The 26,408-nt window shown below is 41.7% G+C and overlaps 1 protein-coding gene across 4 annotated transcripts in view; it reads left to right on the forward strand.

Moving 5' to 3' along the window:
- MROH2B (maestro heat like repeat family member 2B) overlaps window positions 1–17,721 on the forward strand; it is a 73,336-nt gene extending 55,615 nt beyond the window's left edge. For 3 of the 4 annotated variants that reach the window (XM_019013511.4, XM_019013512.4, XM_019013513.4), the window contains 14 exons: window positions 322–419; window positions 2,994–3,146; window positions 5,653–5,810; window positions 6,326–6,452; window positions 6,940–7,127; window positions 8,281–8,421; window positions 10,091–10,205; window positions 10,817–10,963; window positions 11,209–11,391; window positions 14,905–15,060; window positions 15,387–15,518; window positions 15,959–16,061; window positions 17,064–17,129; window positions 17,583–17,721. In XM_019013511.4, the coding sequence (XP_018869056.4) occupies window positions 322–419; window positions 2,994–3,146; window positions 5,653–5,810; window positions 6,326–6,452; window positions 6,940–7,127; window positions 8,281–8,421; window positions 10,091–10,205; window positions 10,817–10,963; window positions 11,209–11,391; window positions 14,905–15,060; window positions 15,387–15,518; window positions 15,959–16,061; window positions 17,064–17,129; window positions 17,583–17,689 (1,874 nt within the window). In that variant the 3' untranslated portion in view covers window positions 17,690–17,721. The remainder of the gene's footprint in view (window positions 1–321; window positions 420–2,993; window positions 3,147–5,652; window positions 5,811–6,325; window positions 6,453–6,939; window positions 7,128–8,280; window positions 8,422–10,090; window positions 10,206–10,816; window positions 10,964–11,208; window positions 11,392–14,904; window positions 15,061–15,386; window positions 15,519–15,958; window positions 16,062–17,063; window positions 17,130–17,582) is intronic. The other variant, XM_055367490.2, reaches the window with a different exon arrangement.
- The last annotated feature ends 8,687 nt before the right edge of the window (window positions 17,722–26,408 follow it).

The raw sequence follows: 26,408 nt of genomic DNA on the forward strand, positions 1-26,408 counted from the left end.
AAATTCAGACTCTCCTATTTTTATTCACCGTGTGCCTTGGGCAACGTCTTCACATCTCTGTTCCTGCTTTCTCATCTGCAAAACCAAGATGAGAACAGGAGAGTCTACCTCAGATAATGTTTAGAGTAATAAATGAGATTGTTGTATGCAGAGTATCTGCATGGTGCCCAGCATGTAGAAACCACTCAGTATGTGTTAGCGCTTATGTTCACCATCTCATCAGACAGCAGCTAATTTAGTGTCATATCAAAATATAGCCAGCCTCTTCAACCCCTATCAGGTCTTTGAACACTTAAACATTTCTCACTTTGTTGATTTTAGGCATTCACTTGGAAGTGGAAAGACTGCAGGGTTTGCAGGAAGGGCTGGAAAGTGATGACGTGCAGGTTCAGATCAAGATTTCTTCTAAAATAGCTAAGGTAATAAATATGGAGGAGTGGCCAGAGGATGTAAAGATTCTGGATTGATTTCCAAATGACTAAGCTACATACTCCCCACTGCAAAGAAGATAGATATTCAAGCTGAATGAAGGACCCGTGGTCCTGTCATTTTCTAACTTAGAGTACACATGCCTAGTCAACACTCATTACTGATCATTTCAGATAGTGGGAAACTTTGTAGACCAAGTGTCCTTTCCCCAAATGTGGGATGCTGTGGGTTGGAGTGGAAGGAACAAGAGCTTTGGAGTTAATCAGATGCACTCTGTGTGCACTGATTGAAGTTCAGTCTCCTCATCCTCAAGAAACAAAAACAAAAGACCATTTTGTGGTTGTTGTGAGGACTGGCCAATCAATTCAATCACTCATTCAGTCATGCATTCACTTACCTTCCTTCTCCTGAGCACCTACCATATGCAAAGCTCTATTCTAGGCACTAAGAAAGCAGAAAATACAATTCCTATTTCACTGAGCTTGCATCTTAGTAAAGGAAATCCAAAAAATAAGCATAATATCAGATAATGATAACTGAGAAAAATAAAGTCAAGAAAGGGAATAAAGAAGAGGTAAGAGGTGATCCTCTGGAGAAGAACACCCTGAAAGAGATAATCATGGAAATATCTGGAAAAAAGAATTCCAGGCAGAGGGAAAACAGCAAGTGCAAAGCCCCTGAAGTGTAGAAAGAGGGGTTAATGAGATCCAAGAGATAACCAGAGGCTGATCCAAGGGCCTTCTGGGCCTTTTTAAGGAACTTGTTTTTTTTGTTTGTTTGTTTGTTTTATTATACTTTAAGTTTTAGGGTACATGTGTACAACGTGCAGGTTTGCTGCATATGTATACATGTGCCATGTTGGTGTGCTGCACCCATTAACTCATCATTTAACATTAGGTATATCTCCTAATGCTATCCCTCCATGCCCCCCTACCCCACAACAGGCCCTGGTGTGTGATGTTCCCCTTCCTGTGTCCATGTGTTCTCATTGTTCAATTCCCACCTATGAGTGAGAACATGCAGTGTTTGGAACTTGTTTTTTGCTCTATTTGAAATCAAAAGCCAATGGAGGGTTCTCAGAAGAGTCAGGCCACCACACATAATTATGCCAATTTTTAAATGCAAAAGGGCACCCTCATGTAAGACAACATCATTCATGATGTAGACATTACAGATTTATATTGGTGTTATGGCAATTTTCCACAGGTAGCAGTAAAGGATCCAGCAAAATCAGTACGTTATGACAATACACTCACAGAGAGAAGAGAAATATCTTGAGGACGGGGCTCATATTCCTAGTGTGCAAATGCCTCTTCTAGGCTAACAGTCGTTCTGAGAGGAAAAACACAACCAGACTTACATTTCTGAAGGGCCACTCTGGCAGCTATGTGGAGACTTGAATGTAGACTGTTAAGAGCAAAATTAGGGAAGTCAGTTTGGAGGAAACTGCAAGACTCCAGCTATCAAATGAGGCCATTAGAAACAAGGAAGGTGGCTGTAGCAGAGACATGAGTAATTGATCAGCAAATGACAGAGAAGCCATTTGAGAGACAGGAAGGGAAAATACGTCAAATGCCTTAAAAGGTGCCCGACACATAATAGGTGCTCAAAAACATGAGTTCCCTTCCTTCCTTTGCTCCTGAATCAACATCCATCCCACTGTGAGACAAAACAGCTAACCATGAAGATTGGACAACCGGCAAGCATTTGGAGTTACATAGAATGGTTAATGCGAAGGGAAGACCATTGTAAATAGGAACGCTCTAGTGCCATTGTAAATAGGAACGCTCTAGTGTCTACAAACTCATAATCATTACCATCTTGCTTAGTTAAATCCCCAGATAATGATCCTGGAACTCATTCAAACACCAAATTTTCACCTGCTTTCCTACTCCTTTTTCATTAATGCACACACACAGACAAACACACTCAAATTCACGCACTGCTATCGACCAAGCATTCTGTATAGTTCTTGTACCTAGAGACAACAATTGCAAAGTTTTTCCATTTTATTGAGCTTTTATGGACTGTTCTTAACATTGAAATATGGAAGAGCAAGAAACAAGGCTCATAATAATCCATACTCCATATGTACACTGTCCACCACCTGAGTATTCAGCATGGTACTTAATACATATTGATAGATTTTCCTGAATTCTCAAGGTTTAGGTATTATGTGGCAGATTCAAGTCATGTTTCTATGATATATGAATGTTTGTAAAAGGACTTTATAATGTACATATTGCTATGTAAACATTCTGCATTATTTTTCCCTGTGCGGTATGCTATAACTTTACGCTTGGAGAGGAAATTGCCTTAGCAGGCTTAGGATTCAATAAATATGAAATGATAAAAAAGGCAACTCCACGGAAAGTTTGCTTAGTAATAAAAGGTCATGTCTATGCCCTGTTCTAGTATTTTCTCTAGTTTCTGTGGCCTCAATCAAAACTGTTCAAAAGTTCAGTGGTTTCTAATACCCAAAACAAACCACAACAGCATGTTGTAAGTATCTAGATATAAAATGGGGTGGTTGATTACACGAATCTTTCTGGGTGCATTTTCAGATTGTCAGTAAATTCATCCCAAATGAAGAAATTCTGATGTTCCTAGAGGAAATGCTGGATGGTCTGGAGAGCCTCAACCCCACTTGTACAAAGGCCTGTGGCATATGGATGATCACTGTCCTGAAGCAGCAGGGAGCTGCTCTGGAAGATCAGGTGAACTGATAGCCAGTTTTACAACTGAACAGATTTCTATCACTTCTGAAATGCCAAGTCGGCCACTGCCTCTGTTTGTCCACTGATGGGCAGCATGCAAAGGCTTGCACAACCTCAAGAGGCCTCATTAGAGACGTACGTTGCGTGTTTAACAACAAGGCTCACGTTGAGGCCCTGTCTCAATTGCCTCTCTTGTCTTTTAATATAAAAGCTGTTCAAACTGTCTCTCTCTGGCTAGAGGAAGCAGCTCTGAACCGAGGCCATTTGGATGATGGAAAACAGGGTGGTTAGAGATGTAAGGATAAGAGTGACCATGTGGATGACTTTGAGACAACCACCAAGGGCAGGAGTCAAGGGCAGGAGTTTCTAATTTCACTGCTACCCTTCAGGCTTTTCTCCCACACCCCATAGTGTTCATTGTCTGATAAGCAAGGCTGCCACTGGATTGGGGAAAGTCCTCAATTCTTCTTCCCAACTGGAGAGTTAAGCAGAGTGAACAGGATTTAAATTCAGGAAGCTTGGTTAAGAGCTCCAAATGGAAATGCCTCTCTTTTCTCTTCTGAAGTCAAAAATAGAATACAAGTTATTCAAACATTAATAAGAAGGAAAAAATGGGCTGGATGTGGTGGTTCACACCTGTAATCCCAGCACTTTGGTAGGCCAAGGCAGGTGGATCACTTGAGGACAGGAGTTTGAGACCAGCCTGAGCAACATGGAGAAACCTCATCTCTACTGAAAATACAAAACTTAGCTGCGCATGGTGGCAAGCACCTGTGATTCCAGCTACTTGGGAGGCTGAGGCAGGAGAATCACTTGAACCAGGGAGGCACAGGTTGCAGTGAGCTGAGATTGTGCAACTGCACTCCAGCCTGGGCAATAGAGCAAGGCTCGGTCTCAAAAAAAAAAAAAAAAGAAAAAGGAAAAAATCTTTAACTAAATGAAAGCAACTCAAAGAGAGTAAGAGAAAGAAGTTCTTGTCCCTATAGTCCAGTCAACTACTCTCAATTTAAAAACTCTCCAAAGCACAGCTTTTGTGTTAAGGGCATTGAAAATTACCTCTGTGCTAATTACTTTTCAATAAGTGTTTTTGGAAACATTTATTGAGCACCTACTATGTGGTAGGCACTGGGATAGACATGAGACAGCCAAAATTGATAAATGTGGAATGCCCATATATTTGTGTGTATAGCATAAAGAGTTGTTCACACAATAGGTAAAGGCTTACAATAGGGACCTAAATCCTCTCCAAGCATCATTGACCTGGAAATCTGTGGTAATCATAAATGGGGGCTATTTATAACTAAGGAATTATAATTCAGAGAAAATATATTTAAAATAAATGTCTAACTTAAATGTCTATCCAAAATAATAGAAATGTCTACTAGAAGCAGAGTTACTTTAACATAGATATATGCCTTTGTCCATGTCAAAAATCCAAATGTATGATATCATTCCCTACTGCCCACAGATTAACATCCAAATTCCTAAAGGTGGCATCCAGTGCTCTGAGATCTGGGTTCATCTTTTCTATCAAGTCATCTTTCTTTTATTATCTTCGTTCTCTCTGCACTCCAACCTGGACCATTCTCCTACACTAGAAATCTCAGCATTTTCTTATGTTCATGTTCCCGTGATTTTTAAAAAATAGATTTTTTAGAGCAGTTTTAGGTTCACAGCAAAATTAAGCACAGTTCCCATCTACCCGCTCCCCTCACATACGCACAGCCTCCAGACTGTCAATATCTCCCACCAGAGTAGATTTGTTACGATCAGTAAACCTACATTGACACGTCGCTATCACCCAAAGTCCACAGTTCCATGGAACTGCAGTTCCAGGGTTCACTCCTGGTGTTGTACAGTCTATGGGTTTGGCAAATGTATAATGACATGTATCCACCAGTATAAGATCATACAGAGCGGTTGCACTGCCCTAAAAATCCTCTGTGCTCCACCTATTCTCATGTCTTTTAACTTTACATCTTTATCTGTGTTCTTCTTTCTGACAAGGATGCCCTTCCCCACCATCTGTCTCCACCTTGCCTTTTGAAATTGCTACAGATTCTTCAAGACCCAAACCAAATGGCCCTCCAATGTGACTCAGTTCCTCCTGGATTCCCCTGTCGGTTGTATGCACCTCATGTATACCATTTGCCATAGACTGCCTTGACTACAGGCCTTTAGGTCTATGATTGATATTCTTTATTGGATCACTCCTTTTGCAAAAGGGTTACATCTTTTTCATCTTTGGTAAATTCCGACAATGGCAAACACAGCACCTGTCATAATACACCCTTTCACAAAATGTTTCCTAAATTTAATTAGGAACAAATACCCAATTCATGAACAATCCTCCTGAGTGAGAAATGGGCCACATGTGAAATCAGTTATTATTTTTAACATTATTTAGAATTCATCAGCTGCCCATCCACGACAGGTACCTGTTCTGAGTCATTCACATAGAGGGAAAATGGCAACTTAATGTTTGACTTGGCTTTTTTCTCTTTAGCTATTGGAGATCTTAGGCACAATCTACCATCACATGCCAGTCCTCAGACAAAAAGAAGAAAGTTTTCAGTTCATGCTAGAAGCCATCTCCCAGATAGCCAGCTTTCACATGGATACAGTTGTTGTCAACCTTTTACAGAAGCCTCTGCCCTTTGACAGGTAGATCCTTATTGAACTGATTCCTTCTCCTGGGGAAGGCCACTCTGAAAGGCATTGGGGAGGGATTTATGGTTTGAGAGCAAGATAGCAAACAAAGGTTGAAAATAGCTCATCTGAATAACAATTTAACCATTGGTATTTGAATCACAAGTAATGTTTTTCCAAGTGCTTTTCATATATATAAGATATATATGTATTGCATAATAATATTTTTAACAATATGCCATAGGAATAAGAGAATATTAAAAAGTGAATATTCTCCTCTTTCTGGTGGCCTAGAATGCACCTACATGAGAGGTTCCCATCTTAGTGGACTTTAACAAAGTTCTGTAACCCAAGGCTGGAATGCTGAATTGTTATGTAAAACATCTTTCTTATCCCCAGGCATGGCAGCATGTCCATGTGCCCTTGAAATTGTGATTAGTCATAATGTGATTTTAGAGTGAGTCAGATGGAAAAGCTTACAGCCCGAGGGGTTGTGCCTTATCTACCAATTTCCTGCTTTGCCACCCTAGGGACACAAAGACATTGTGGAAGGCGCTGGCTGAAAAGCCAGCCTCCAGTGGGAAACTCTTGCAAGCCTTAATAGACAAACTGGAGACTGAGTTAGAAGATGACATCGCCAGGGTTGAGGCAATTTCAGTGAGTTGGACAGCCTGAACCCATCACTTGCCTGAGACTGTGCCACCTTCTATGATCTATCCCCACCTGGAGCTTGGTGCTGTCACATTAATGACACCTCCTTCTTCTCTCATACCCTAACTTTACTCCAGTTTATAGTTATGGCTGTACTTTTGTCTGTGGCTGATCATTTTTAGAAGCAAATTTTTCATCGACCCCCCAAAAAACCTATGTATCTATATTTCTAGATAAGTCTGTAAGATATCCAAAGGACCCTTTTTGTTGAAAAACCCCAATGCTGAAAACATTTTATTTTACATGACTAGTGTCCCCTGGCAGTCACAGGACTAACATGGCAGTCCCTGAGTTGAGAAATTTCCAGACAATAAATCCTCCCTTTTCTGTGTGTTTTTACTGGTGGAGAAAACAAAGTTGAAAATCAGCCCAGAGAGAAGATGGCCTTGGAGAAAATGAGACTGCCTGACCAAGAGGCCCTTTCTCCCCTCAGGTGGCCTGTGCTATGTATGAAGTGATCTCAGTGGGCACCTCTGTCACCCGCTTGTATCCAGAGCTGTTCACTCTCCTCCTGAAGCTGGTTAGCTGCACACTGGGCCAGAAGATGCCCACTTGTCCCTGGAGCCATAGGCGGCATGTGATGCAGCAGGGAGAACAGCAGCAGATCCCAGACCCCTGCAGGTAAACGGCCAGTCAGGAAGCATCTTCCACAGTGGTCCTAATCCCAGATTCCAGGAGCGGTGCTGCAGAAGTCAGGGTCTGTGCTTTCTGTCATAGCATCCATTGTCCATGAAGAAACAAGGCTCTACAAGGCTCTACTCTCCCTAAGCCGTGACACCATAGTTCTTCTTGAGCCAGTATCCAGTGTAGCTACACAGAATAGTCACTTAAAGAATAAGGGGCTATGCTTTCTTTCCTAGAGGAACTACTATATTATCTTTGGTTTCTATCATTGAGATCTTTCTAGAGAGGCTGGAATCTTGTGATCTTCAAGGCCACCAGGGAAAAAAGAAAAACAAAAATAAATACCATATTTCATAAATTCTGAGACTTCAGCAATTGAAAAAAAGCAATTTTTTGCATACCATTGAGAAAACAGAAAAGAACTCCAAAGTAAGCAGTGAATCAATGCTTTCTTAAACTTTAAAATTTTTATTCTGTACTTATCAAAAGAACTCTTTTAGGATTATGAAGTATGAATTTTCATTTCATATCACATCATTCTGTTTCCCTGCATTTTGCATAACTTTTCATTCCAATGTAAAATTATAGTGCAACATTTTTAAAGACACTTTAAACACCGTTTAGAGTCAACACGTATTAGGTCGGTGCAAAAGTAATTGCTGTTTTTACCATTAAAAGTAATAGTTCCAATAATACGTGTAACTTTACTAAAATGATGGTAATATAAAGAGCTATACCTGAACCAGGCAGCACATGTGAATGCACAGACAATAGCAACTACATCACAAGTACTGTCTGGCCAAGAACAATTGTAACACACATCTACTGCAAGATGCATCCTGATTTCAGAGATGCTGTTTTAGAATCAGTGAAATATGGTATTTTTCACTTTTTATTCTTATGGCCTATTTTTTCTTATGGGGGTAGTGTTGACAAGATTTTGTGGCATTACTTACTGGCCCACATCATCTGCATGTCCCCATGGATCCCAAGGCTAAAATGTGAGCATAGGGCTGCCTGTTTTTCCCTTACACAACATCCCCTAGTCCAGTGGTGGGAAAGCATTGTGAGGAGTGGCAAGGCAAACTTGGGAATTTGCAATTCCCTATAAGGGTCAACTTAGTTTTGTAATGCTGACTGTCTCCTTTAGGCTTTCAACTGCTACTTTAAAATGTTTGCAAGCCCAAGCCATGAGAGAAGGCCTTGCAAAGGAATCTGATGAGGGGGACAACTTATGGACTGTACTCAGCAGTCCTAGTACCCACCACATAGGCGTATGTTCACTGGCCAGGTAATGTGCACTTTTTCTAGAACCAGATACAAAGAAGAAAACAAAAACAAACAAACAAACAAAAGTGCAATACAGGCAACTTCACTTAGCATAATTGATTCACTTAGGACTAATAGTCGAAGGAGGACAAACAGGAAAGAAAGAAAAGGGAATGGGAAGAGATGGTAAGATCAGCCCCACACACACCACTCACCTCAAGAAACATGATTCAGGTGAACATCTTTAGACAAATTACACTTATTTTTTGAAAGAAATATTTAATACTCACATACCTAGAATTCTGTTGAACTTTTTTTAATCAGCTTTTTAAAAAAATTTTTATTTTTTTGTTTCAGTAGGTTTTGGGGCAACAGGTGGTGTTTGATTACATGAATAAGTTCTTTAGTGATGATTTCTGAGATTTTGGTGCACCCATCACCTGAGGAGTGTACACTGCACCCAATATGTAGTCTTATCCCTAACCTCATTCCTGCCCTTTCCCCCAAACCCCCAAAGTCCAATGTATCATTCTTATGCCTTTGCATCCTAATAGCTTAGCTCCCACATACGAGACAGAACATACAATGTTTGATTTTCCATTCCCAAGTTACTTCACATAGAATAATAGTCTCCAATTCCATCCAGGTTGCTGCGAATGCCATTATTTCACTCCTTTTTATGGCTGAGTAATATTCCATGGTATATATATATATATACCACATTTTCTTTATCCACTCATTGATTAATGGGCATTTGGGCTGGTTTTATATTTTTGCAATTGCAAATTGTGCTGCTGTAAACATGCGTGTGCAAGTATCTTTTTTGTATAATGATTTCTTTTCCTCTGGGTAAATACCTAGTAGTGGGACTGTTGGATCAACTGGTAGATCTACTTTTAGTTCTTTAAGAAGCTCCACTGTTTTCCATAGTGGTTGTACTAGTTTGCATTCCCATCAAGAGTGAAAAAGTATTCTCTTTTCACGGCATCCATGCCAACATCTTTTTTTTATTATTATTATTTTATCATGGTCATTCTTGCAGGAGTGAGGTGGTATCGCACTGTGGTTTTGATTTCCATTTCCCTGATCATTAGTGATGTTAAGCATTTTTCCATATGTTTGTTGGCCATTTGTATATCTTCTTTTGAGAATTATCTATTCATGTCCTTAGCCTGCTTTTTGATGGGATTGTTTAGACAAACTACATTTAAATTGGACAATTGGATAGGCCATTTTAAAATTTAAGCCTTGGTGGGCTTTCATCAAGCATCCCTTTTTTCTTTTTTCTTTTTTTTTTTTTTTCTGGAGACAGAATCTTACTCTTCGCCCAGGCTGGAGTGTGCAGTGGCGCGATCTCGGCTGACTGCAACCTCTGCCTCCTGGGTTCAAACAATTCTCCTGCTTCAGCCTCCTGAATAGCTGGGACTACAGGCGCACACCACCATGCCTGGCTAATTTTTTGTATTTTAGTAGATACGGGGTTTCACCATGTTGCCCAGGCTGGTCTCGAACTCCTGAGCTCAGGCAATCCACCTGCCTCGGCCTCCCAAAGTTCTAGGATTACAGGCATGAGCCACCACCCCCAGCCAAGCATTCCTTTTTAGACAAATTACTTGCCTGATGAACAAACAGACTAAGATTTCCTCCATTGTTTAGTAAAATATGTCTCTGCTAAAATGTGCATTTTCTAGGAGCATGGCAGTGTGGCAACACGGAGTCATACTGGACATCATGGAACAGCTGCTCTCATCTCTTACCTCCTCCTCGGAGAACTACCGGATAACCGGCGCAGCTTTCTTCTCTGAGGCAAGGGAGAGCAGCACTCAGAGCACACTCACTGGGTCCCCACGGGGTATTTCTCTTATGGTCTGGAGCCCAGTGTGCACTGGAACCAGGGAAGAGAGACTTCAAAGGGGTGGGGGGCGCTTTCATAGAGGAGAGACCAGCTACTGCCAGATATATGGTACCTAAGCAGGGGGTGAAAGAGGAAAAATAAACCACCTCACCCACCTCCTGCCCTCTAGTTTGCAGAAGGCAGAGAAAGGGGGACAATAAATCTGTGAGGGATGAAACAAAGCATTGTAGCACTGACGCTTCAAATTCCGGCCTGAAGACTATTCCAGCCAATCCAGAGAAGGAAAACTATCAGTCATTCCTGTTTTCCCTGCCCCATTTTCCATTGAGACTAGACATCTCTTATGCAGGTAACTGGGTTTACATCACCATGCGAGCTTGACCTGTGCGCTGCTCATATCTAGAGCTCAGCTTCAGCAAGGCTTGCTGGTTCACCAGAGGGCTTCCTCCTCCGCTGCACAAGCAGTGGGGTCCTCCCTTTAATTGTACTTGTGATGTCTTTGCCACTCTCCTGAAGGAGGGGCCACGCCCTTAACTAAACGGGAGGAGTGTGTTGATTTCAGCTCATGAAGGAACCAATCCTTTGGAAGCATGGGAATCTGCGAAATGTGCTGATCTTGATGGATCAAAGTGCCTGGGACTCCAACGCCACGCTGAGGCAGATGGCCATCCGAGGGCTCGGCAACACAGCATCCGGGGCTCCTCACAAGGTAAAAGGCGTTTTAAGGGGAAATGGTTCATTGAAGTAGAGTTTTGAAATAATGATTTAATAACCCACACCTAGTTGTTGCATACAAATTAATTGGAAATCCAGATACATTGCTGAAGTGGTAGTCCTTCGGTTGAACTACATGTGACCCTGACAAAATTTCAGTCCTCTTGTCTGAGGACTCCTACCCTCTTCCAGATACGCATAGAACAATTTTCAAGATTAAGAGGTCTTATTTCAAAATAGGTGAAGAAACATAAGCAGTTAATGCTAGAATCTATCATCAGAGGCCTGTATCACCTAGCTCGCACTGAAGTCGTCTGTGAAAGCTTGAAGGCTCTAAAAAAAATCCTGGAGCTGCTGACAGACCGAGACGTGAGCTTCTACTTCAAGGAAATAGTGCTGCAAACAAGGACCTTCTTTGAAGATGTAAGTGAGCCTGTTTAGGAACTTCCCTCCCCAGAAGTGAGTGAACAGAAAAAGGTTTAGGTAGTGCTCACAGAAGACATTGTCAGTGTCCCACCCATATTCCTTGGCCTGCCCCAGACAGGTCACCTGCAGACAATCTCCATACAAGCTGTTGGCTTCCTGTATCTCTCTGCCTGAGGGTGCTCTATGGCCTGGCAGTCATGATTGATCTAAGCTGGTTGAGCCAGAATTGTTGGGGGAAGAAATGCCCTGGGAAGGACCCTCAAACAGTAAGAAACAAGAGTTTGTAGATAAATTTCCCAGTTTCCTCACTCCTCAGAAAGGGTTGTTTGGCTGTTACAGAGACCTTAGGATCCACAGAGTTTAAACTATTTACTGTCTGGCCTTTTAGAGAAAACGTTTGCCAGCTTTTGATGTACTCCATAATCGCAATTTCAAAAAAGATCAGTCAGCAGTCCTAGGCAGAGAAGGGTCATTTTCCTCTATGCCTTCCAGGAAGCACATTTTAGTATTTATTTTTTGGTTATTCATTGCCATCAATGTAAAAAATGTATTTTTAACCTAAACCTATTATTTTGTAATCTAAACCTGCTTCCTCATGTGCTACTGTCAGAGGAGATGGAAAACTGCTAGTTGCCTTCTCTAGTGCATTCTTCATAAACATTAAGGCTTTATTCGATTACCTATTTACCTTACAGTCTGCAGACTTGAGAAGTCTTCATTTCCTTCATTATTCATCATAAACCTAATTTTTCTGCTCATTAAATATTTTGCAAGCCTGTGACTGAGTTGGACCTCTAAATGAGGCTCAAGAAGTATTGAATAGAATCTAAGGATATATTACCTCTCAAATCCAACCTTTTCCCGTTTCTTTGCTCCATTATTTTTTTTAATTTTGCCCTTCCTGATTTTGGCATGCTAACTATATGAACCTCTAGATTTTAGTCTGTAATATATGCCCACAGCATTCTTCAGTTTCGTATTTTTGCAGTTTTTCTTGTCTATGTGCTAGCCTAGACCTGGCCTTTGAAAACATCTTTCTGCTTGTTTCCAACTATTTCCTCCAATTAACCAATATCACTTTTAGGCCAGGCATGGTGGCTCACGCCTGTAATCCCAGCACTTTGGGAGGCTGAGGCAGGTGGATCACCTGAGGTCAGAAGTTTGAGACCAGCCTGGCCAACATGGTGAAACCTCATCTCTAGTAAAAATACAAAAATTAGCTGGGTGTGGCGGTGCACGCCTGTAGTCCCAGCTACTAGGGAGACTGAGACAGGATAATCGTTTGAACACGGGAGGCAGAGGTTGCAGTGAGCCGAGATCATGCCACTGCACTCCAGCCTGGGCAATAAGAGTGAAACTCCATCTCAAAAAAAAAAAAAAAAAAGCAACTTTTAATTATCTTGTCCTCAAAAATGCTTACTGGGGTAAAAATAACAAAGATATTCTTTTTCTTCATTGTTCAGGGCTGAAGTCACCCCTTCAGAACCCCAGCTGTTAAGTTTCCTGGATTGTTGCTGATCCGATAATAATTCTCTTAGATCTGAGCCTCCAGTAAATCACAAGTCCACTTAACAATTTAGTGGTCAAGATAATGTTGCCCAGTGTCATCAGAGAAGGATAAAATGTGCTAAAGCCTTGCTGGTTGTTAGCTCAGACCTTGCTCATCTCTAATATATATGTGTCAACTCCATCACGTTTGCATAAAAGTAAAGTTGGACAAAACTTTAACTCTTATATGTTCTCCAGTAATGCCATTTTTACATAAGTATATTTAACTCTATGATCTATTGCCCCAATATTTTTATGTAGATTAAGCATAGCTTTCTATAATCTCCAAGTTTTCTTCCTTTGTTTCTTTCAATATTTAAATACTTTCTTAGACTTTTCAAAACATGGTGACACTTGAATGAAATGGTAGAACAGAAAATGTGGCTGCTGCCCCATGCTCCATTCCCTTCTTGCTACTACTCCCCACACTGTCACCCTGAGCAATCGCTTTACCCTCTGTGACTCCATGTTCTCAAGTGAACATGAGGACATTGGACTAGACGTTCTCTAATATTTCTCCCAGCACCCAAAATCCTTTTGCCACTTTTTCTTTCTGATTTTTCATCTTCTCGATTGGTTGATTGTTCCTGGACCTATCATTAGCTCATTGATTTTGCAAAATTCAAGCTTTTTTAACTAAATGTCTCTCTACCTTTTTGGTACCTTGTTTTTGGTTAGCTTCCTCTTTCTAAAGAGGTATCTTTTAAAAAAATGTATCCTGACCTTATTCCTCATAAATCTAAAAAATGTGTTTCTACTTTCATTTTCATTATACAAAGTCACATCTGAGCTTTTCTGGCCTCTTCCCAACAAGCCATCATTTTTTAGAAGATCTATATTAACTTTATTGTTTATCTAAATAATATTCTGCTATTCAGGACTGCTTTTTCTTTAATCCCTTTTTGTTCATATGGGTATTTTAAACTAGTTTTCTGGGTCTAAAAATAAAAAAACCTCCATGAAATTCATCTCACTTCATTTCTTCCCTGTCGGAACTCTGAAACATAACTCCAGTGAGGTAATAGGAGGCCATCTTCCTCCACTACCACCTTTCTCGTGTTTTCTTTTTTGTTTGTTTGTTTTTTGAGACAGAGTCTGTCACCCGGGCTGGAATGCAGTGGCACGATCTTGGCTCATTGCAGCCTCCTCCTCTCAGATTCAAGCAATTCTCACGCCTCAGCCTCCCAAGTAGCTGTAGCTGTGACTACAGGCACGCACCACCAGGCCTGGCTAACTTTTATATTTTTAGTAGAGACAGGGTGTCACCATTTTGGCCAGGCTGGTCTCAAACTCTTGACCTCAGGTGATCTGCCTGCCTCTGCTCCCAAAGTGCTGGGATTACAGGCATGAGCCACTGCACCCGGCCTCTCTTGGTTTCCTAAAATCATTGCCTGCCATCCTGGACAAAAAACAAGAAAGTTCCATAACTTCACATACTCAAGAGTAGAGCTAGGCACCTCTGTGTTTAACCTCTCTGAGAACCAAGGCCCAAATTCCCAAGCTGCCTGTAATCCCTTTAGAAAATATTTGGTGTCATGGAGAATAGTACCAGGCCTTGGACAATTAAGATTAGAGGTCCCATAATTCTAGGCTAGTAACGCAACCAAGTAAAATACATAACAAGCAGAAACCCTCGCTGGCTTTCTCTATGAGTACCCCTGTGTATCATTCCTGTGGTCATGGTCACACTTCCCCACTGGCTACTCAAAGACAGAAATCCATTCTCTGGCATCACATAAACCCCAGACCCAGGGTTTTTTAAACTCATGTAGTATGGAGAGAAAGCTTCAGGGAAAGAAAGCGAGTTCTTGGAACATTTAGAGGCCGTGACTATGATGGACAAGTGCCTGGGTTCCAGCCTTCTTTTGCTGAAGTGGGAAGGGTGGGATGAGAGCCAAGAGTGTGCTGGCAGGGAATGGCCTCTGAGAGGATATTCACCACGACATGCATTCGTCACCACAGGAGCAGGATGATGTGAGATTGACTGCCATCTTCTTATTTGAGGACCTGGCATCCCTAACAGGAAGAAGGTGGAAGATTTTTTTTGCTGAAGAAATAAAAAAGAGTCTGATTTCATTCCTTCTGCACCTTTGGGATCCCAACCCCAAGATTGGAGTTGTAAGTGCTCTCCACAGACACCTGCACCTCCTGCTCTCCCCACGGCTGAGAAGTACCAATAAGCCTGGTCTAGCTGCACCAGGAGCCAGATCTAAAGTCACCCCTTAGCGCTGAACCTGAAAACCTCTTCTCCAATTCTAGGTTCTTCTTACTATCTCTTCCCAAGTTTACTCTTCCTTGAAACTGGGAAGGTGCCAGCAATGACTATAAAGCCATTCACACCACTGACTTTTAGTGCTTCTTTCCCAGTACTATTCAGCGTTTTTTCCCTTCTGGAAGGAGATCCTAACGTTCTGGACTGTGATGCAGAAAACTCTGTTTTCCAGGCTTGCCGTGATGTCTTGATGGTCTGCATTCCCTTTTTGGGCCTCCAGGAGCTCTGTGGGGTATTAGACCGTCTCCTTGATCAGGATCTACCAAGGGCCAGGGATTTCTATAGGCAATTCTGTGTGAAAATGGTGAGTGTCCAACAGATGCCGCCTCCAAAAAAGGCAGGACAAGGGTCTAGACAAATCGCAGAAGGGCAAACAATGTAGCAAGGAATTTCTGGCCAGAGCCAGAACTGCCTTGGAAGGATGGCAGTGATATCCTGATTTCACAGGATATAGTGACATAGAGGTATCCTGCCACAGGACCCTCTGCTCCATTCCCAAGTCCTGACTGGGATATATTCTCCTTGGTTCCTAAAATTCGTATCTGTTGATTAATCCCTTAAACTCTGATGCCTTCCTGATTAAATGTAGATCAAAATACCCATAAGACAATTTTCAGCCAATTAATTTATGGCTGTGTGAGTGCTCACTGGCCTTTACAAATCCGTTCTGAGGACCTATAGGATGCCGAATGTCACAAAGGTTCACTTTCCAGTTGCCCTCTTTGTAATTCACATCTCTTCTAGGCCAAGAAAAACCAGGAAATTCTGTGGATCCTCCACACACACTCCTTCACCTTCTTCACCAGTACCTGGGAGGTGATCAGGAGTGCAGCTGTCAAACTCACAGGTGAGTACACATCCCCATTTCCTACCCAGATATGTCTGCTTTTTCCACCTAGTTTTGCTTTGACCAGAAGCTGTCCAGTATGAACACTAGTAGGACTGGTATAACTTTTTTATTAAAGCCCAGAAAGGGCTTTTATCTTACATCTTGTAACATTCTCCCTCAAAGAAACCTGCTTCCTTTTGCAGTGAAAACTCATAACCTCTCCTGACTCACCTACACTCATTCTCCTCCCATCTGAGCCCTTCATGCTCCTTCTGGCTCCAAGTCCTTGCTCCTTCTTTTCCCCAGATCTTTGCTCCCAGCTGCTGCCCTTACATAAACACTTTTCTTCACCTCATCCCATAAGATAACCCATACTCAACATCCAAAGCTCAGTTCAAGCTGAGAGCTTTGGCAACATGATACAAGTGGGAAGTATGTTCGTGTGGGGGCCAGCAGCCCCTGGCTCTGCTATGTGATTCTGGAAATTGACTTAACTTTATGTTACCTCTCTGTCTGATGTATAAAATAAAACATAAGTAAATCTCTAAAGATCCTTCTATCATGAAATTCTAAGTCTTACTTTGAAGCCTGTTCCAACTAATTCAGCCCACAGACAACAGGCCCACTCCCTTCACCACCTTTAAGGCCAAATTAAAAATCTGAAGATTCCTTCTTGAATCATACATATGATCCCCCCCCCAACTACATTATGAATTTTTTGAAGACAGAGACCCTATCTTACACACATTTGAAATCCCAACAACAACTAGCCTCCTTAGAAGATCATTGTGTGAACTCTGCCAAATACTCTGGATAAGTGACTACTTACAGACATGGCACTCGGGACCCAGTAGAAGTCACCCTGACATCATTCTAGGGGGTGCAAAGGAAGTCATATAGTTTGCTCCTTCACCAGCCTACCATCTACCTTCTCACCAGGTGCAGAGTCTAACCTGCTATACTTTTCATGGCTTCTTCCTCTGTAATGAAATCAGTAACATTGTCTCCTATTAACTTTAGATGCCGTTGTTCTCAATTTGACCAGCCAGTATGTGGAGTTACTAGACAGAGAACAACTGACCACACGTGAGTACCAACCTAGTTTCTTCCCAGCATATTGTTACATTCTTAGGAAAAGAGAAAATATTGCTGTTCTAAGTTCCACGTCAGCCCAGAACTTGAAAATCTTAGTACCAATTGTTGTCTCTGATGCTCTCTAGACACTAGAATTTCTCCAGGGTACAAAGCAATCTCCAGCTCCAGCCCTTTGCAGGCATCAGAAACACCAATAGACTACGATTTTCCAATTGCCTAAACCTACTGATCACAAGGTCAGGGCCTTCTCTTCCCTTATTTCAATGTTAAAATCATTTCTTGTAGTTCCACATCCTACCTTTTAGGATAAAATGTGAGCGTGAGGACCTGAGCCCCACTTGGGTCTGACCCTCAGTGCTAAAAAGTTGGGCCTTGGCTTGGTTTGCCCTTCTTGCTGGGCTCTGACTCTCCTCATCCACTTATTTGCTATTCTTGCCATTTCAGGACTCCAAGCACTTCGTCAAGATCCGTGTATTAGTGTCCAGAGAGCAGCTGAGGCTGCTTTGCAGACCCTCCTGAGAAGGTGTAAAGAGACAAGCATTCCTCTGTAAGCCATCAAGAAATAAACTGCTGGCTTTTCCTATATCTGACTCCTGTCTTCATCCTATTACCTCACAAACTTGCAGCATTTTGAGGAAAGAGATGCTGCCTAGGATGGGGATATAGAAGTGGTGGTATATTTCTTCCTCTCCAGAATCTCCTTGGTGGCTTCCATTAGCAAAAAGCAAATCCCACAAGTTCACTTCAGGGATAACCTGTGATTTGGATCGTGACAGCCACATGGCTTTGCCTAGGTTAGCCCTCTGTCTTGAGAAAGTAAGTCCCAGCAGATATCAAAAAGCGGCAGAATTTGACCCACATAATTCTGCTGCCACTAAAAAGAGGTCCACTGTTATTTTCCGCATGTAGCCCATTCCTCTCAGATCTTTGTCAGCTTTGAATTACTACCCACACTCCTCTTTTTAAAATCAGTCTTATGATAAACTTTAACCTGCCTATTCTCTCCCAGGTTGTAATTTATGTGTCAAGAGTATGCCAGGTACTTTTCTACAAAAGACGCTGTCTGGCATTCTATTAAATATCATCATTTCCTTTCTACTTTTATCCCAGAACAACAGTGCATATGTACGCACACAAGCACGTGTATGTGTGTGTGTGTGAGTGCGTTCATTTCTTCATAGTATCTGGATTCTTATTCTTTCTTGTTTTTCACAATGCATAAGTGAAAGGTTACATACATGAAATTACATACCTAAAAACAAGTTTCTTTTTTTTTTTTTTTTTGAGACAGAGTCTCTCTCTGTCACCCAGACTGGAATGCAATGGTGCGATCTCGGCTTACTGCAACCTCCACCTCCCAGATTCAAGCGATTCTCCTGCCCCAGCCACCTGAGTAGCTGGGATTACAGGGGCCCACCACCACGCCTAGCTAATTTTTGTATCTTTTAGTAGAGACAGGGTTTCACCATGTTGGTCAGGCTGGTCTTCAACTCCTGACCTCAGGTGATCCATCTGCCGTGGCCTCCCAAAGTGCTGAGATTACAGGCATAAGCCACTGCCCCCAGCCCTAAAAAGAAGTTTCTAACACAGATACTGGCACTCATTTAAAAGCACCATCATGATCATTTATTAGCACCATTATTAATATATTACTTTAGAATGTCCATGCAAATTTTTATTACTTATATTCTAATATCTTCATCTCCAAGCTGTTTGGGGAAACATCTTTGTTTCTACAAAACCTAAGGAGCAGTAGAATCTTTTGGGTAAGAGATTATGGACTAGGAGTCCATTTCTTTATTCATTTAACAAATATTTATTGAATGCCTACAGTTTTATAAGGCATTGTTATAGCCACTGGAACCACAACAGGGAGGGAAAATAGAAAAATTGTGCCTTCAGGGTGCTCATATTCTATAAAATCTATGTATAAATTCCAAGAAATGGAGCCAGCCTCCCAGATAGCCCCAGTGATTCCTGCTTCCTGGTATTCATGCCCCTGGGAAGCCCCTCCTACAATGAATAAAACTGACCTGTGCAACCAATACAATATTTCAGAAATGATGGACTATGACTTGGAAGACAAGGTCATAAGTAATAGTGCATTCTCTTGATTCATTCATTCTGGAAGAAGCTAGCTGATGTGTCGTAAGGACACTCAAGCAGCCCTGTGGAGAGGTCCAGGTAACAAAAACCTCCCGCAAACAATGAGCACTGAGCTGCAAGGCGTGTAAGTGAATCATCTCCGGAATGGACCCAAGAGCCCATTAGTCTACAGACGACTGAAACCCCAGCTCACTCACACATTGACTGAAACCTAGGAGTGTGAGATAAAATACACCTGCCCAGTTAAATGTGAATTTCAGATAAATGTTGAATTTTTTGGTAAAAATATATCCTAGTTGTATATTACACTAAAAAACTATTTCTTGTTTATCATGAATTCAAATTTAGCTGAGCATCTTGTATTTTTATTAGCAAAATCTAGCAATTCAAGCAAAATCTAATGAGAATCTTTAACCAGAATCATTAACCAAGCTATTCCCAAATTCCTGAACCATGAAACTGTGTGAGATAATAAAACTTTAGTGTTTTAAGCCACTGGGTTTTGAGGTAATTTGCTAGGCACCAGTAGGTAACTGTTACACAGAGAGTCCATGATCCCACCAAAGTTGTATACAGATTTCTGTATAGAATCGCATAGGTGCATTTTCTGGGTAATGGCTTTCATTAACTTCTTAATGGAGTCAGAAGCTATTCCCAAGCACAACATATGTGAAACAGAGCAAAAAAAAAGAAGGCAAAAGACATGGGTTTAGTTGACCTCTTTTGGCAGATTATTTTAAGTCAAATGACATTGTGAAATAGTGCTATCCAATATAACTTCTGCAATGATGGAAATCATTTTTTCTTTCTTTAGTGACCAACATGGTAGTCACTAGCCATGTGTATCAACTGAGCATTTGAAATGTAGGTAGTTGAGGAAATCAATTTTTAATTTTATCTAATTTTAATTATTTTATTATTTATCAATTTTTAAAAATCAAACCTAATATATAATTAATTTTAATTAACACAAATTTAAATAGTCATGTATAGCTAGTAATTATGGTATTTCACAGGACAGTTTCAGAATGTAGGGCAAAAAGTATTAATAGAATTTGGGTTGAGCCACCACAGAACTATAGGACATCCTCGACAGGAGTGTAAATTCACTCACATAGGAATTTGTTGGGTATTTGTATATCTCCACCACAGCCCCCTTCCTGGCATGCAGCATAGGGCCTTTCTCATAGATTGATTGATCGAAAGTAGGTAGAATGGCCACACAAAACACACATTGCCTCTGAAACCTTTAACTGTCTAAACCCTCATCTTAGATTCACCTTGTTCTGAGACTCTCTTTCTCACAAATCCTGGTTCCACCACTTACTAGCCATTTGACTTTGAAAAACCACTTAACCTCTCTGTACTTCAATTTCCACAACTGTAAAATCAGGATAATAATTTGATTATTATTATCTGACTAAATATGTTAGTCCATTCAGGATGCTGAGACAAAATATCTTAGTAATCTGCAAGCCACAGAATTTATGCTTACAGTTCTGGGACTGAGAAGTCCAAGATCAAGGTGCCAGTAGATTTGGTGTCGGTGAGGGCTCATTCTTCACATGTTACTTCTTTCTGTGTTCCTTCTCGCTGTGTCCTCACATGGTGGAAGAGGCAGACAAACTTCCTCAGGCCTCTATTATAAGGGCACTAATCCCATTCATGAGGGTGGAACCTAATCAACTTCCAAAGGCTCCACCTCTTAATACCATCACCTTGGGCACTAGGTTTCAACAAATGAATTAGGGAGAAACACAAACATTCATACTATAGCCCAAGTAAAGCATTTAGAAGCCTGGCACAGAATCATTGTTTAATCAATATTTATATTGTTAACTATGCAATATAAATATTATGATATTAGCAAATTTATCATTATAATCACAAATATTAGCATAAACTCAATGGTTGTTATATAAACCCAGCTGATGATCTCAGCCCCATGTGTCCATATTCCTGGCCCTGTGAATATTGCTGCCCTTCATAGGAGACTGAAGATGAGGTGGCCCCTCTAATTCAGGAGATCTCAGCTCAGCATCTGCTGCTCCTGCTCTGCCTGCTTCATAGTTGTTTCTCTTGCCAGACCCCATCAAAGTCTTCTTACTTGCTCTCACAACATACAGTACACCACAGTCAGGCTTTGTAACAGGAGACACATTTAGATCTCTTTTTCATCCCCAACAAATATTCCTACCATTCCCCCTCAGAGAGTTGTCACTAGTCCTCCTTGATACTTCTCTTCCCAGTCAGTCCCCCAGGGCCCTCTGTGGTTCATTTCTATAGTTCAAACACAGGCAGGTTACTCAAGTGAGAAAGTCCCTGATATGGTTTGGCTGTGTCCTCACACAAATATCATCTTGAATTATAGTTCCCATAATCCCCACATGTCATGGGAGGGACCCAGTGGAAAGTAATTGAATGATGGGGCAGTTACCCTCATGCTGTTCTTGTGACAGTGAGTGAGTTCTCACAGGATCTTATGGTTTTATAAGGAGCTTTTCTCCCTTTGCTCAGCACTTCTCTCTTCTGCTGCCTTGTGAAGAAGGATGTTTTTGCTTCCCCTCCTGTGGTAATTGTAAGTTTCCTGAGGCCTTTTCAGCCATGCAGAACTGTGAGTCGATTAAACCTTTTTCCTTTATAAATTACCCGGCCTTGGGTATTTCTTCACAGCAGCATGTGAAGGGACTAATACAGTAAATTTGTACTGCAGAGAGTGGGTTGCTGTTGTAAAGATACCTAAAAATGGGAAAGCGACTTTGGAACTGGGTAAAAGGCAGAAGTTAGAACAGTTTAGAGGGCTCAGAAGAAGACAGGAAAATGTGGGAAAGTTTGGAACTTCCTAGAGACTTGTCAAATGGCTTTGACTAAAATGCTGACCAGTGATATGGGTAATGAAGTCCAGGCTGAGGTGGTCTCAGATGGAGATGAGGAACTTGTTGGGCACTGGAGGAAAGGTGACTCTTGCTATGCAGATACTGGCAGCATTTTGCCCCTGACCTAGAGATCTGTGAAACTTTGAACTTGAGAGAGATTATTTACGGTATCTGGAGGAAGAAATTTCTAAGTGGCAAAGCATTCAATAAAAAGCAGAACATAAAGTTTGGAAAATTTGCAGCCTGATGATGCGATAGAAAAGGAAATCCTATTTTCTGGGAAGAAATTCAAGCTGGCTGCAGAAATTTGCATAAGTAAAAAGGAGCTGAATTTTAATCACCAAGACAACGGGGAATATGTCTCCAGGACATATCAGAGACCTTCATGGCAGCCCCTTCCATCACAGGCCTGGAGGCGTAGGAGGGAAAAATGGTTTCATGGACAGGGCCCAGGGCCACCCTGCTCTGTGCAGCCTCAAGACAGGGTTCCCTGCATCTCAGCTGCTTCAGCTCCAACCATGGCTAAAAGGGGCCAATGTACAGCTCAGGTCGTTGCTTCAGAGGGTGCAAGCCCCAAGCCTTGGTGGCTTACATGTGGTGTTGGGCTTGCAGGTCAACAGATGTCAAGAATTAAGGTTTGGGAACCTCTGCCTAGATTTCAGAGGATGTATGGAAATACCTGGATGTCCAGGCAGAAGTTTGCTTCAGGGGCAAAGCTCTCATGAAGAATCTCTGCTAGGGCAGTGCAGAAGGGAAATGTGAGGTCAGAGCCCCCATACAGAGTCCCCACTGGGGTACTGCCTAGTGGAGCTGTGAAAAGAGGGCCACTGTCCTCCAAACCCCAGAATGGTAGATCCACTAACATCTTGCACCATGCACCTGGAAAAGCTGCAGACACTCAATGTCAGCCCATAAAAGCAGCCAGGAAGGGGGGCTGTACCCCACAAAGCCACAGGGGCAGAGCTGCCTAAGGCCATGGGAGCCCACCTCTTGCATCAGCATGCCCTGAATGTGAGACATGGAGTCAAAGAAGATGATTTTGAAACCTTAAGTTTTAATGACTGCCCTATTGGATTTCAGATTTGCATGGGGCCTGTAGCCTCTTTGTTTTGGTCAATTTCTCTCATTTGGAATGAGTGTATTTACCCAATGCCTGTACCTCCACTGTATCTACAAAGTAACTAAATTGCTTTTGATTTTACAGGCTCATAGGCAGAAGGGACTTGCCTTGTCTCAGACGAGACTTTGGACTTGGACTTTTGAGCTAATGCTGGAATGAGTTAAGACTTGATAGGACTGTTGGAAAGGTATGATTGTATTTTATGTGAGGACATGAGATTTGGGACAGGCCAGGGGTAGAATAATATGGCTTGACTGTGTCCTCACCCGAATCTCATCTTGAATTTTAGTTCCCATAATCCTCACGTCATGGGAGGGACCTGATGGGAGCTAAATGAATGATGGAGGCAATGACCGTCATGCTGTTCTCATGATAGTAAGTGAGTTCTTATGAGATGTGATGGGTTTATAAGGGGCTTTTCCCCCTTTTCTTAGCACTTCTTTCTCCAGCTGCCATGTGAAGAAGGACGTGTTTTCTTCCCCTTCCACCACGATTGTAAGTTTTCTGAATCCTTCCCAGCCATGCAGAACTGTGAGCCAATTAAACCTCTTTCCTTTATAAATTACCCAGTCTTGGGTATTTCTTCATAGCAGTGTGAGAAGGGACTAATACAGTCTACTTGAGGGTCTCAGGGAAATAGAGTTGCAGAGGAAAAGCATGTTCAAGTATTCTTGAAGAAATTACAGATTTCTTTTAGTCTCACTCCTGTTGTTTTTCTCACTATTAGTTGCACATATAATCATTTTTCAATTTTTTGTTTACTTTAGGATGGAGATTTTGTAATGTTCATGGACTGCCTAGTGGCTAAGCACTGCTTTGAAGAACTCTGAATCATGTTATTTTGCTACTCAGAACTCTGCCCTTTAACCCAACAGTGGAAGCCAGTGTTCTGCTGGTAAATCAGGCCTGTTTAGTTTGGCTGACCCTGCCAAGAAGGCAGTTTTACCAGAAAAAAAAGAAGAACAAAGATCACAGACAGGAAGAAACAAATAGGCTTCCAGTGAAAGAAGCCAGAGAAATTGCTCAACTGGAGTTGTCCCAGTTACTGCCACTGTTTCAAAGGATAAAGTACAGAAAGAGGCACTTCTGAAGCACTCACCAGGCTCTAAAATTAGAGCAAAGTTTTCTAATGGTGTTTTACTTGAGTTAGTCTCCAACCCCACCATCATCCTTCAGATTTCCTGAGTATAGAAGTAGAGAATGCATAGTCAATTAGAAGGGCTAGTAACCTGTGAGCTCATCAGGAGCCTGGCAGAGAAAAACTTTCTGATAAACAGTTTTATGTAGCTGCAGCCTGGGAATTACCATTTCTTCAGATTTCTCTTTCTTATGCATTGCTGGTAAACCTTAAACCATGACAAGCAGAAAATGTGACAGAGTCGAGGAACATGAGGGAGGGACAGTGGAATTCATTATAAAAATGTATGTGTGTGTGTGTGTGTGTGTGTGTGTATGTACGTGTGTGTCTGTGTGTGTAAAAAATCACCAAGTCATGACCTGAAAAAAGGACATTTGCTTTCTACCTCTACTCTGTCAGACTTTCTTTATCCAACAAAAACATCCTTACTTATTTGTATTCCTTCTGGATGAACTGTCCTGGATTTTATTTATTGAGTTATGTGGTTATCCTAAAGGCAAGATAAATTTGGGGAATATAACTTTCCAAATATATGTGACTCATAGCTTCTTTTTCAATTTGGGAGCCACTGAAAAACACAAGATAAGAAATCCCTTCTCTTACATTACCTACCACTACCTCCAAATATTCTGGGTCTGAGGATTAAAATAGTCAATACCCTAGAACTTTCTTAACTGCACAGTGGTCAAAAGAGGCTCTATCTTGGAGATGGAGAGCCTGGGAAACTGCTTATTAGCCTGCAGTACAGGTTAACTAGGACTTTTTCAATTTTTCAAAGAGAATAGGGGGTGTTTGAATCTACCTTTACTCTGCTTCCAGTGGAATCATAAGAAAACCATTCATTATCCAATCCTCAGAGGCTGTGCTCGGGGTTGAAACAGTGGGAATGTGCCTGCCCTGTGGATGGGGCAGATAAGCCTGTGGGCAGGGCTTGATGGTGGCAGCTTCCTGATCTGTTACATTCAACAGAGGACAGAATGAAGCCCTTTCGACAATAGCAGAAAAGTTTTATTAAGAGATAAAGATGACCAAATAGCAAAGGGACCAAACGTTGAACGACAAATTGAGTTAATCTTTATTCAGAAGACAGTGGGCAACCAAAAGGGGTTCTTGATCAATATAGTAAAATGATAAAATCAGCACTGTAGGACATGATTAACAGAGTAGATAAACTGGTAAATCAGACACTAGCTGATAGGTTTTTAGACTAAGGAAATATATAAAGAAATGACAGAGGTGGCCAGGCACAGTGGCTCACACCTGTAATCCCAGCACTTTGGGAGACAGAGGCAGGCGGATCACCTGAGGTCAGGAGTTTGAGACCAGCCTGGCCAACATGGAGAAACCCTACGTCTACTACAAATACAAAATTAGCCAGGCATGGTGACACATGCCTGTAATCCCAGCTACTCAGGAGGCTGAGGCAGGAGAATCACTTGAACCAGGGAGGCACAGGTTGCAGTGAGCCGAGATTGCACCATTGCTCTCCAGCCTGGGCAACAAGAGCAAAACTCCATCTCAAAAAAAAAAAAGGAAAAAGAAAAAAGAAATGACAGAGATAATTTTGCTTGGAAGATTTAAAGGCGTGAATCAAAGAAAACTGAGAATTTAAGCTTAAATGACTAGGATAATAAAATGAAGCTGCTTCTTTCCCAAGATAGGTGCTTGTTCCCAAAATTGCACAGCATGGAAATAAGAAAATACCCTCAGAGGCCGGGGGCGGTGGCTCACACCTATAATCCTAGCCTTTTGGGAGGCCAAGATGGGAGGACTGCTGGAGCCCAGGAGTTCAAGGCCAACCTAGACAACATAATGAGACCCCCATCTCCACCAAAAATTTAAAAAGTTAGCTGGCCATGGTGGCACGCACCCATAGTCCCAGCTACTCAGGAGGCTGAGGTGAGAAAATCACCGGAGCCCAGGAAGTCGAGGCTGCAGTGAGCCATGATGACACCACTGCATTCCAATGTGGGTGACAGAGCAAAACTGTCTCAAAAATAAACAAATAAAAAAAATACCCTCAGTGATGT

This window comes from Gorilla gorilla, chromosome 19, assembly GCF_029281585.2.
Source record: "Gorilla gorilla gorilla isolate KB3781 chromosome 19, NHGRI_mGorGor1-v2.1_pri, whole genome shotgun sequence".
NCBI lineage: Eukaryota > Metazoa > Chordata > Mammalia > Primates > Hominidae > Gorilla > Gorilla gorilla.